Below are 13,724 nucleotides of genomic sequence, written 5' to 3'. Positions count from 1 at the left end.
GATTAGTTTAGTGTTTTACACAAAAAATTGGTATTTCGAAAGGTACATCATTTTAGTTCGAGCAAGATTTAAAATCATTTAACCATTTGGATTTTGTTAGCGTTTTACACCAAAATTGGTAATTTAAGACATAAATCATTATAATCAAAATTGGTTTTTAAGAAATAAAAAAATATTTGCAACAATATCCACGAATTTGAAAATGTTTAGGTTATCTCACTATTTCACATCTAAAATAACAGTAGTAGCAGAAAAATTATAATTTAAAAAAAAATTATAACTGTGATAATAATTATTATTTTTAAGCAATCCATTTTTAAAAGAAAAATTGTTGAGGAAGAAATAATGTCCAATCCAAAAATTTGTGTTGAAAATTATTTATTTTGTAAGTTTATTTGTTTTTAATATTACGTAAATATATATTTTTCTAAGTTTAATTTATAAAATTCAATAAGACTTTTGCAAATTTCAGATTTACCGAAAAATTGTCTAGTAAATTTTGAAGAAATTTTTTTTAATTTACAGAATTTTACAAAATTGTAGTCTTCAATAAATTTCCGGTCATTTTTTGGCTTTCAGTATTTTTAAGCGCTTCAAACCATATAATATTCGTAAATATATTTTAAATTGTAATATTTGAAAAATCTTTAAAAATAAAAGATATAAATAAAATATTCCGGATTCTTTTCTGACACTTTTGTAATCGTTCCTAAATCTTTTTGAATTTTCTTTAATTTTGAAAATTTGAAAAATTATGCTTTTAAATCTTCTACAGTCGTCTTTGAAATTTATAGGAAATCATTTGAAATGTTTCGGAACCTTTTATAATTTTCTTTTAAAAAATTTGTTTCTTAAAAAAATTATTGGAAATTTTTCCAGAAATCTTTTTAAAAATTTTTTTGTCCTCTTGAAATGTTTCAAAATTTTTAAATTGCTTTTTTTAAATTGTTTTACAATCGAAATTTTGTAAAAATAATTTGTTTTCAAAGATAAAAGTTTTTAAAACAATTTTAGGGGATCCTCGCGGTTTTTATTGCTAACCATCTGAAATTTCTATTAATAAAACAATATAATCATATTTCAAAAAAGATTTACAATTTTAAGCATTTATTTTAAACAAATAATAGCAAAATTGAAAAGAAGATTTAAAGTTTTAGGTAATTATTTATTTCTAACCAAAAATATCCAATTGAAAAAAAAATTACGATCTTAAACAATTTTTTGTTATATCAGGGTTTTCGTCTAAAATTGCTGTTGTTTATAAAAAAATCATTATATTTCAAATTATTAATAATTTAGAAGAATAGTAGGGTATGTTAGCGTTATTCACTAAAAGTTGATTATTTCAAACAAATAAAAATTTATTTCAAATTTAAATTTGCAGTCTTAAACAAATTAAGTAAAAAAAAAATCCGTTTTCATGGAAATAGTTCCAAGCATTCTCTCCAAAGACATAAACTTTCTTCCAATAAAAATTTGTCTTTATTTAAAAATTTGTTTAAAAGTTCCTTAAACCCAAAGGAATACAAGCTATATTTACAATTTACAAACTTCAAACTATCTAAAATAAATCTATATGTCTTAGATTAAAATTCATTGTTAAGTTATCAGGTAAAATTACGTTTGACAGTTTACACAAAAAATTGTATAAAAATAAATCCTAAACTATAAAAGTATAGTCGGACATTAAAATTATACTCGCACAGTTGCTATTTTCGAGTTGACTTGTCCGATGTTTTGTATCAACCTGTCGGCGTAAATCGGAAATTCTTCGGATCTAACTGAACAAGAAATCTCAATTTTATCCTGGCTCCTAACCACCGGTCTTAATTTTTTAACATTGTATTTCAAAAATCGCGAAAGACGGGTTCTTTTACCGCAGACAACTTTTTTTTCTCTCAAACGACGAAATTCAATTTGACATTCAGCTGAAAATCCTCCAAGGACTTCGTGATTCAAGGCCTCAACATTTTTTGAACTAACCACTTCGCCTTGACATTTCATTCTCGTTATTTCAGCAGCTAACATCTTCAAAATTCTGACACTTTCTGAAGCAAGACGAATAGCAATCGACTCTTTTGCAATTTTACACGCCAACATCAACGGAGTGTTTCCGTAAGGATCTTCAGCATTCAGATCAACTCCATGCACAATCAAACATTTGATCATATTTTCCTTGCGCATTTGAATTAAATAGGAAAGTAAAGAAGTGTCGTAAGGATCTTTGGCGTTGACGTCGAAAGCTGAAGAGCCTGCGAGAACTTGAGAAAAAGCGTCTTCCATGTTGAATCTGGCTGTAAAATAGAGTAGGGTTGAAAAATTACTGCCGGAGATGTTGACTTTGTTCTCCTTGCTTCGAAGAAATTTGATGAGGTCATCATCATCAGCAAAAAGGATGTCATCAGATCCTTTAGATGCGAGCAATTTCACCATGTCTGTGTCTTTCTGCATCAAGGCTTCCTGAAGTGGAGTAGCGCCTCTTTTATTGTGGATGTTGGTGTCTGCACCAATTCTTAGGAGCATCTTGACAAAAGTTAAATTTTCTTTTCGAACTGCTACATGCAGAGGAGTTTCGCCACGATTGTTCTGACAGTTGAAATCTGCACCCAATAAGATCAGCAGTTCCAGAAGAGGTACTGATGTTGTTTGAGAAACTGCATAGTGAATGCTGATCATTCCAAATTGCGAGAGAAAATAATTGTTCAAGTTGTACAATATGCATTTCAAAACTGGATCGGAGTTGTACAATTTGTAAGAGTTTTTCACGATATTGTAGACCGCTTGGCCAAAGGGTGGTGGCAGTCCACGGGATTTTGCCCTTATTTTTTCACTTTTCACCTGGAACAAAAATGTTGACAACATTCTTAATTTAGGTTGATGAAATTCTTAATTTTTGATGATAATACACAAAAAAGTGATGGAATGATGTCTCGAAAATCCCCATATTTTGTACGAATTAAGTCCCGGGATCTAAACTTGATCTATGAAATCCGTCTCATTGGGACAATCCCACCGCTGCCACCTTCTTGGGACTATATTTCAAGGTTGCTCCTAATTTCGAAATTCCCTGAACGTTCTAAATTTTTGTTTGTTCATAAAAAAAAATCTTATACGCAGAAAATTCAAATAATGGTACTGCAAAACAGTTGATTTTTAAATAAACTATTTTGAATTGAGTTTTCAAATCAAAAAGGGACACTTTAAACCAAAAATTTGCAATTTAAACAAATTATTTTCAACAAAATAAATAAACTTTTAACCACATAGTTGAGATTTCAACCAACAGGGTGGCCATTTTAATTGACGAAATAAATTCCCGGTCCTTTCCCGGTTCGCAAACATTTTTCACGGTCAATGAAATTTAAAAAGTGGAACACTAAAGCTAAACGATTTTCCATTTGAGGTAAAAAAAAACTGAGCTGCATAATGAAAGAACTCAAAGCCGAACTGTTAAATTTTGAAATTTTAAAATTTTAATTTAAAAGTTTTTGATTAAAAAATTTTGTATTTAAATCCTCAATAATTTAAGCGTATAAAATTGAAGATGCTCACATTTTTCAATATAAAAAAAATATAAAAAAACGTTATCATCTTCAATGCTCTAAATTAAAAACTTAATCAATGCACTTTGAAATTTTCAAAATGATATAATTTTAAAGAATTTTAAGCTAGAAATATTAAATATTGAAAAATTGAAAATTTTTTAACTAAATACTTTTTTAAATTAGAAATTGAATTATTTTCATTTTAAATATTTTAAACGTCCTTGGAAAGCTACAAAATCTCGATAAATCTGGAATTTGTTTTAAATTAAAAATTTTTTCAGAACTTCGAAATATCTGTCAAAATTTATTGAATTTTTTCTACAATTTTCAGAAAATCCTGCAAATTTGATAAAATTGCTTTAACATTTGGATGTATAAATAAAAATTAAATATTTAATATTTATAGGCAAAATTTGAGAAATTTTAAGAGAGATGTAGAGGCTTTGAAAAGATTCAAACTTAATGTAAAACTTGAAATTATAGCCTAATATTAATATTCCTAGAAAAATTAAAAATAACTTCATTTTTTTAAATTATTTTAAGATAGTATTCAAACAATTTTTCAAATATTTAAACAAAATGTTCAAAAAATATTCTAGAAGATTTTAAGAAAACTTTCTAAAATTTGCATCATAACTTTTTTATTTTTTTAAACATCTAAATATCTTTTAAAATTACTCAAATTTTTTCTACAAATGTTTATTGGTAAATTGTACATCAAAATTTAAAAATTTCACTCACAAATGAAGCCTTTTTTCAAATGCAACAATTAAAGTTGTAACGCTCATATTTTAAAGGCTCTTCGAAATTGTAACGATTCCAAGCTTTCTATGTCAAACAATTTAGTTAAAGATTCTTTACTTTTGAATATTTGGTTTCATTTTACTTTTCTTAAATAAAAATTCAAATATTGCTAAATATTCAATAATTATATTTTTTAATTAATATTTTTAAATTGAATGGGTTAAAAATTGAATATTTTCAGCTGAAACAATATTAAATTTTTTTTTAATATTCTTTAATTAAGAATATATTATTATGAAGTTATTTTTAAGTTGGAAATAGATTATAAACTTTCAGTTACACTTTCACATTTGTCTAATGACTAAGAGTTTCAAATTGAAACCGTTCAAGTTCTAACGTTAAAATCTGAAAATTCATACATTTTTAACTGATTTAAAATCGTTTTTTCAAATCGTTTTTATTCACTTTTTATTACTTTTACACCAACTGTAGATTCAACAAAATTAACATTATTGTTTCAAACAAAACTTTTTTAGTACATATAAATTTACACAAAATTTATTTATTTATTAAATAAAAATGTTTTTTATTTAAAATTTTCAACATCAAAGGCTTTTATTTTTTGTTTGTTCAAGTCCTTAAGAAAGCATTTTAAAATTCTCTAAATTAAAAATGTAAGCTTAAAAATAAAAATTTTTAAAGTACAAAAATTTTGCATTTCCCGGTTTTTCCCGGTCTCAAAAAATTCCTGGTCATTTCCCGTTCCAGCGGCCACCCTGCATCAAGGATATTAAAGTTTCACCAGAAGAGACGAATTTTCAATCTAATATATAAATTTTTCATGAAATAAATGAATTTTCTACTTAAAAGACGAATTTTCAAAAAATTACATAAATGTTTACCAAATAGCCGGTTTTTCTACCGTAAAAGACAAATTTCAAACAAAATATACAAATACATAAATTAATCTTCAAAACAATACAAAAATAAATTTTCAACAAACAATGTAATCGTTGCAATTTTTAAACAAAAAAAAATATTATAATTTTTAATCAAAACCAGTTGAATTCAACCAAAAATATATAAAATTTCGACCAATTTTTTGAGTACTCGGCCAACCCCGATTTATTTTCGAGCCAAAAATAAAATTTAAAAAAAATATAGGTTAAAATTCAACCGAGAAAGATATTTCACTCCAATAAAAATAAATCGTATCCAAAACGTGAAATTTTTCACCAAAAAAATATGAGTTTTAAACCAAATAAATGAATTTTCCATTAAAAAGATAAGTTTTCAAGCAAAAATTGAATAGTTACACATTAAGTTCAAAAGATTTGTTTTCAATAAAAAAATATCGACAAATTATAAAAAGATAATAAAAATACAAAATACAGTTGAATTAAACCAAATAATATGAATTTTTAACAAATTGGTTGAATCTTTAAACGAAACACTCATTTTTTAATTTAAAAAACAAACTTTCATTAAGGGTTAAATTTTTAACCAAAAAGGGTTTTTATGTCAATTAAGAAAAAAATATCATTGAAAATGTTGAAGTTCTTAACCCTAAAAGACAGATTGCCTGCAAAACAGTTTATTTTTCAACCCAAAAATACGAATTTTAACAACAAAATTTAATAGTTACATTTCGAGCTGAAAACCTAATTTTTAAGTGAAAAAAGCAGTTTTTCAATAAATGACTTCTAAACAAATAGTTGAATTTTCTACCCAAAAGAATAATTTATTACAAAATACAAATTTTCAAACAAATAAATTAATATTTAACTAAAAAATATCAATATTGAACCAAAAATAGAATACTTATATTTTTAACGAAACAGAATATGTCTACCAAGAACATTACAATTTTTAACAAAAGATATATTTTTTATTCAAAAGATTGATTTTATATCAAGCTAAGAATGGAACTACTCAATTTTCAGTCAAACAAGGTTAAATTTCTATAAAAAAAAAGATAAATTTTCCACAAAAATGGGTGTATAGTGAACTAAAAAAAATTTGAATGGAATAATTAGTTTTTTTACCGTACTAGTTGCAATTTAAATCCAAAGGGATGAATTTTAAACAAATTAGCAGAATGTATAACTAAATCATTAAATTTTCATTTTGTAAAGATGAATTTTCAATCAGCGGATGTGACAAAAAAATAGTCTAATTTTTCAACGATGTAATTGCAGTTCCAATCAAAACGGCTAACTTTCTAAGTAAAGAAAAAAATTGTAAACAAAATAGTTCGACTTTTGAATAAAAAAAGGAAATTTTTATTTAAACTATGAACCTTTAACAAAATGAGACTTCATTTTTAACTAAACTACAATCTTTACAAAACATATTCAGGAGATCAAATTATTACAAAAAAAATTATTGCTTATTTATTATTTATTAAACATACAATTACTTTAGATTTGAATAGAATGAGAAACCAGGAATTGTTTCTACATATATCCGTAATTTTTTTTTTTTTAAATAAACTCTGTAAACATTTTTAATCTTCAAGTAGCACTTTCATTTTTCAAGCTAATAATATACAATTAAAGAACAAATTCTTTAAAATGTTCCAACACGATATTTTACATAAATATAACAAGCTGAAAAAAGTGGATCATTTAAAAATAAAAACTTTTTTGTCAAATGAGAAATTAGATTTATAGCTAATATAAAGAATCTTCTGCCAAACAATTACATTTAAAAAAAAATTCAACTTTTAAGCAAGTAGTTAAATTTTAATCAAAAAGAAAAATTAATTTTTAACAAAAATTGTACTGTTTTGTTCTTAATTTTCGGTATTAAAGCCTAAATTTGAAATTTAACAAAAATATATTAAAATTTTTATGTAAAACCCCTTGAACTCATACAAAAAGGGCGTTTTTTTAACAATAAAAGATTAATTTTTCAACCAGAAAATAAATAAATGATAAATATTCAACCTAAGAGTTAAATTCTTAATGAAAAATACAATAGTTCGTAGGCCAATAAAAATATATTTTACATTTCAACCAAAATTCCCTTAAATTGTTTTAAGATTCTGCAAAATAAAAATAAAACTGTTTTAAAATCATCTTGATTTATTTTTTACAATTTTTACAATATTTTGAAACGTTTAAACGTCATTTTAAACCTTTTTTTTAAATAAATGGAAATTCTGCAAAAATTCTACATGTTGATTCGAATTGTTGGAAATCTTTTCCATTTTTAATTATTTTTTTTTAATTCTTCAAACTTTTAATCATTGTGTAAAATGATTGGATTTTTTCTAATTCTCTTCAAAAGGTAACTTGAAAAATCAATTTTTTTCAATTTCTTTGAAATCTTCTCAAAATAAAAATTACTTACGAATCTTTTCCAAACTTCTCAAAAGCTTTTAAAATAATTAAGGTTTCTTGAAAAAAAATTTAATTCTGCAAAATTAAATTTAAAATCTTAAAATTGTTAGTGCCTTTTTCGACATATTTGTATAGCTTCAGAATTTTTAATTATTCGTTTAAAATGAAACCTAAATCATACTGAATTACATCAGTTATATTTTTTTTATCTCTTTGGAATTATGAACAAGTTTGTAAATCAGCGTGGTAGCAAAATTGTAATACAAAAAACATTTCCCAATATTCAAAATCATGTACAATTTAAATTTTCTTTGTTATCAATAATTCAGAAATTACTTTTAGTATAAAATAATAAAACATGTTAGAAATATTGATTCTACAAACTTGTTGATAAATTAAATACAAAAGCACAACCACTTTTAAAGAAAAGGATTGTATAAAAAAACTATCACTCAAATTAAAAATACAAAAAAAAACTCAAATTAAGATAAAACGATACTTTGTTGCCTTTAAAAGTTCTTACAAGAAATTTGTTTATATAATATTTATTAATAAATTGAAGAATGTGAAATAAAAAAAATAAAAGATGGCATTTTCCCAACTCATTTTGTGAGCCCAAGAGGTGGAGCCTCCTGCTCCCTCTCCATTACGTATTGGCAACGTTTTGATATGAAATGTTGAGGATACTTCTTTTATTTTTAAAATGAATGATCAAACTAAAAAATATTGAAAGGAATGTATAATTAATAAATATAAAATATATAGAAGACTTTTAGATTCGTGGACAATTTTTTAAATATCAACAAAAAAAAACAATTTTGACGCTTGAAAGCTTTCTACTGAAGAAGATGGACTAAACAAAAATGGAAATGCAGCAGCAATTGAAAATAAAAAGAAATCAAATTCCAAACAAGTTTAAAATTAAAATATTATATTATAATATATAAAACAATTCATGTCCGTGTACTTACGGCCATGGCGGATAACACCTGATGTCAAAAATCAACAGTTTTGCTACCTGCATCCGCAAAGTGTTTTGGAAAACTGAAGGTTCTTCTGATGCCAATTACTCAAGTAAAATGGTTTGCGCATGCGCGTTGTCTTCTTAAGTTTTTGGTCATTTAATACGTTCAAAGTTGGATTTATTTAAAGAAAAAATTTTATTTTATATATTTAAAATTATGCAAAAACTATTAAACAAGTTGTAATGACCCATTTGTCATAAATATTCGGCCAAACTTCTCTAAATTATATTGGTACAAATCAGAAGTGGTGGAACCATTTTTTCTAGAGGGGTAGGGGCATAGACTAACAGTATTGTATGTTTCAATTTTTTCATAGTATAAGTATATTATACTATGTAAAAATTTTCTCAAAGATTTTGGGTAGATTAAAAATTTTTCACAAAGACTTAACAAATATTGCAATAAGTTTATGGAAATATCAAATATTTCGAAAGATTTCAATAATATCACAAATATTACAGAATATTTTAAAATTATTTCGCTATGATTTTTAAAGGATTCACAATTATTTGACAAAGATTTCACTCAAAGATATCAATGATTTCCCATAAAGATTTCAAAGATTTCACAAAGATTACTGAATATTTAAAAAACATTTTAAATATTTGCTGAATATTATTAAAGAATTCACAATGGTTTAAATTATTACCCAAAGATTTCGCTATCAGATATTTCATAAAGATTTCACGAAGATTTGACAAATATTGCAAGCATTTTGTAAAGATTAGACAACGATTAAAAATATTAAGGAAAGATTCCAATGCTTTTCCAAAGATTTCACATACCTTTTAATGATTTCCCAACGTTTTCACAAAGATTTCAATAATTGCACAAATATTACCGAATATTAAAAACATTTTTCGCAAAGATTCACAATGATTTCACAAAGATTTTGAAATATTTAAAACATTTAAGGTACACTTAATAGATTTCACAAAGATTGAAATAATTTTTTGAAATTTTCATAAAGATTTCACAAATATTTATAATATTTCGCAAGTATTTCGGATAGATATAAACGATTTTACAAAATCTTCTATTATTTTACAATGTTTAAGATATATTTCAAAGATTGAATAAAGATTTCAATGATTTGAACGATTTTGGGTAGATTTCAAAGATTTCACAAAGACTTCAATCATTTCTCAAAAATTCCACAATGATTTTAATTTCACAAACATTAACGAATATTTCAAAAACGTTGCAAATATTTCGCAAATAATTTAAAAGAATTTACAACGATTTTACAAAGACTTTTAAAAGATTTCACAACAATTTCAATGATTTTCAAAATATTTCAACGATTTCAATCACTTCGCAAAGAGTTCAAATAGATTTCAAAGATTTCACAAGATTTTTAATGATTTCCCAAATATTTCAAAAATTTCGAATAGATTTAAAAGATTTTCACAAAGATATTTCGCGAAGATCTTGGATAGACCTTAAAGTTATCACAAAGACTTCAATGAGTTCTTAAATATTTCAATAATTTTACAAATATTACCAAACATACATAGAAAAGATTTCTAAAGATTTGAGAAAGATTTTAATGATTTTTCAAAGATTTTACAACGATTTCGAATAGATTAAATAAAGGTCACAAAGGTAAAATGATTTCCAAACAATTTCAAAGATTTCGGATAGATTTCAAAAACTTAAAATATTTTCTAAAGATTTTTATAATTTTACAAATATTATCCAAAATGTCAAAAATATTTCAATTGTGTCATAATATTCCAAAAAGATCTTCGATATATCACAAATATTTCAGATAGATTATAAAGAGTGCGCAAATATTACTATGACTTTCCAAAAAATTTTAAAATATTGATATAATGTTAGAAATATTACCTGAATTTCAAACATTTCGCAAAGATTTCTTAAAGATTTCACAAAGATTAAAAATATTTCACAAACTTTTCGGGTAGACTAAAAAAATCACGAAGACGTCTATTATTTCATTAAGATTTCAGATAGATTTCAACACATTCAAAAAGTGTTCTATTATTTCACAAAGATTTAAGGCAGATTTCAAAGATTGAATGAAGATTTCAATGATTTCATAAAGATTTCAAAGATTTCGAATGAATTAAAAATATTTCACAAAGACTTCAATCAATTCTCAAAGATTCCACAAAGGTTTTACTAATTTCACACAAATGACCGAAATTGCTTAAAATATTTTAAAGATTCTTAAAGCATTCACAACGGGTTCACAAAGATTTGAAGAAGTTTCACCAAAATTTCAATGATTTCTCAAATATTTAGTAAAGATTTCAGTTAAATTTCAACCATTACCTCAAGATTTCAATGATTTTCCAAAGATTTCAATATGTTCAGTAATATTACTAAATATTTCAAATAAATTAAATGATTGTTTCAAGAATGCACAAGGCCTTCAATGAGTTCCCAAATATTTTATATAATTTCACAAACATTACCAAATATATTTCGAAATTATTTCTAAAGATTTCAATGATTTCTGATAGACTAATAAAATTTCAATAATTTTCCAAGGATTTAGAAAAAATATATAAATAATTTCAAAAATATTACGAAATGTTTCAAATATTCCGCAAAGATTTCTCAAAGATTTCACAAAGTTTTCTGATGGATTTAACAAAATTCACAAAGACTTTTATTATTTCAAACATATTTCAAACATTGAACAAAGAAGAAGGAATTGAAATATTTCCAGTATCTATTCAGCTGGAATATAGCCAATTCCGCCCCAGGTACCTGGAACGGTTGCCTCACTACACGGCTTCCCCTCACTCAGCCGAACTGCTGTCGTCGAACCTGGTCAGCGGGGAACCGTTCACAGGTATCTGGGACGAAATTGACATGTGTCCTCCTAGCCAGGTTTAGGACTGGGATTAAGAATTTTAATGATGCTAGGTTTATAAATCGTTAGTGGAATAGAGTATTTATTACAAGATAAAGAGGGTAATAAACATTGATTATCCCACGGCTGAGAATTTTCCTATCATTTTTTATCCGTGCAGATATATAGACAAACAAAATGAGAATTTCTATTTTGTCCAAATTTAAACGGTCAGTTGAAATTAATCATTCGATTTTAGAGGGGGGCAAATAAATATTGTGCCCCTTTTTGGTCAATTTCTAGGGGGTTTGCCCCCCCCCCCCTCGCCCTAGGGCTCAGATGCCGCTGGTACAAATACGATTTAGACACGAAATTCATAAAGGAGCGCTTTTTAGTGCGGGAAAATATTAATTAAAAAAAAAAAAAAAGAAATGGGATACTATAACAATATAAATAATATAAATAATAATACCATTTAATAAATTCAGTTTGAAGAATAGGATTATTTCGCAGTGAAGCTTTTGTTTGTTTATTGTTTTATTTTTCGATTAAATAAAAATAGAAAATTAAAAACAATGAAAATTTAGATTATTATTATATATTTTTGGTAAGCTTCAGGTCGACTGAATGACTAAAAATGTAACATTTTTCATCTTTTTCTGGATCTGCTAAATTCACTTTGTAAAATATGGATAATATGTATGTAAAGAAGCCATGTTTTTTATTCAATTGGAATTTATTTTTCAAAAAGAAAGGATTACTTCAGTTACTTTTTTCATAATTTGAAACAGGGTACCCAAGGATTTTTGATTTTCTTCCTTTTAATTATTTTGAATTCCTTTAAAAAAAATTAATTCCTCTTGAATTGTTAAAATGCACTGAATTCAACGAATTTTTAATTTGATCACTCATTCGATTCTATTCACTACTAATTATCTGAATTTAATTGCATTTTTTACATTTTCAATATTTTGTTCTATTCATTTGAATTTTTTTATCTTGACTTTATTTCCTATAAATTTCATCACATTCTCTTGAATTCTTGTCCTCACCATAAATTTTCTGAAATTATTGAAATATTTCGGACAATTTTTTTGTAATTCATTTGGAAATTAAAAATTCTTATTAATTTATCCTGAATTTCAATTAATAGTTTTCAATTCTTTCGACTTTTTTATTTAGCCCCAATTGATGGAATATTTTGGATTTTTTAAAATTAATTTGGAATTAATTTGAATTAATCTGAAATCACTCAAATTTTAAAGAATTCGTGAGTGTTTTTTAAATTCATTTAAATTCTGCTGAGTTTGCTTTGAATTCTATTAACTTCTATTTTACATAATTCAAGGAAATTTTTTGATTGCATTTTTTCTTTTCAATTATGTTTTTTCAAATTCTTCATTTCATAAGAATTTCATCACACTACCTTGAATTCTTCTCAATTGATTCAAAATATTGCTCAAATTTTTAAAAACTTACGGATAACAAATATTTATGTAAATTAATTTAACTTCCTTTGGAAATCGCTTTAAATTATAATGAATTTACCATGAATTATACTAATTTGTTATAAAATCTGTTGCTGATAATTTATTTTTTTATTGTTGATAATTTTTTTAAGTTATAAATATTACATTTTTAGTTTTTAAAACTCTCTTTTTCAGTTGAAAATTCAACTTTATTTATTAAAATATTTACTTGTTTCATAAGAATTCGGCTTTTGGTAGAACATTAATTTTCTTGGTTAAAAATTTAGCTTTTTCTTAAAAAAATCAAATATTTTGTTAAAAATTCTAATATTTTATTAGGATCACAATTTTGGTTCGAAAATTCAACTGTTCTGTTGAAAATTCTTCCGTTTGTATATGAAATTCGCCATTTTTTGTATTAAATCCAAATGTTTGGTTAAAAATTAATATTTTTTGGTTGAGGGGTCAACAATTTTCGTGAAAATTCATGTTTTTGTTGATGAAAAAAAAGTAAACTGCATGGTTTTAATTTGAAATTCTTTTTAAAAACGGCTACAATTAATGCTATCATTTTCGTTGAAAATTAATCTGTGTTATAGAAAACTCTTCTGTTTGTCTTTAAAATTTAAAAATTAGGTTGAAAATTAAACAATTTAATTAAAGGTTAATTTTTTTCAAATTAATATTTTTGGATTAAATTCAACTATGTATTTGTTTAAAAATAATTTTGTTTTGTTTAATTCAACAGAATGGTATATCGTTTTTTTAAATTA

General features: G+C 24.8%; 1 protein-coding gene across 1 annotated transcript; it reads right to left on the bottom strand.

The window, feature by feature from the left end:
* Positions 1-1,475: 1,475 nt before the first annotated feature.
* Positions 1,476-8,687, bottom strand: LOC117171511 (putative ankyrin repeat protein RF_0381). Its single transcript, XM_033358882.1, has 2 exons — positions 8,605-8,687; positions 1,476-2,838 (listed from the first exon to the last, which is right to left on the bottom strand). The coding sequence occupies exons 1-2, from the start codon at positions 8,608-8,610 to the stop codon at positions 1,693-1,695; spliced, it is 1,152 nt and encodes a 383-aa protein (XP_033214773.1). The 5' UTR covers positions 8,611-8,687; the 3' UTR covers positions 1,476-1,692.
* Positions 8,688-13,724: the final 5,037 nt, after the last annotated feature.

Source organism: Belonocnema kinseyi, chromosome 4 (assembly GCF_010883055.1).
Source record: "Belonocnema kinseyi isolate 2016_QV_RU_SX_M_011 chromosome 4, B_treatae_v1, whole genome shotgun sequence".
NCBI classification, from domain to species: domain Eukaryota; kingdom Metazoa; phylum Arthropoda; class Insecta; order Hymenoptera; family Cynipidae; genus Belonocnema; species Belonocnema kinseyi.
The sequence above is the reverse complement of the archived record's forward strand: the minus strand, read 5'-3'. Positions and strand labels throughout refer to the sequence as shown.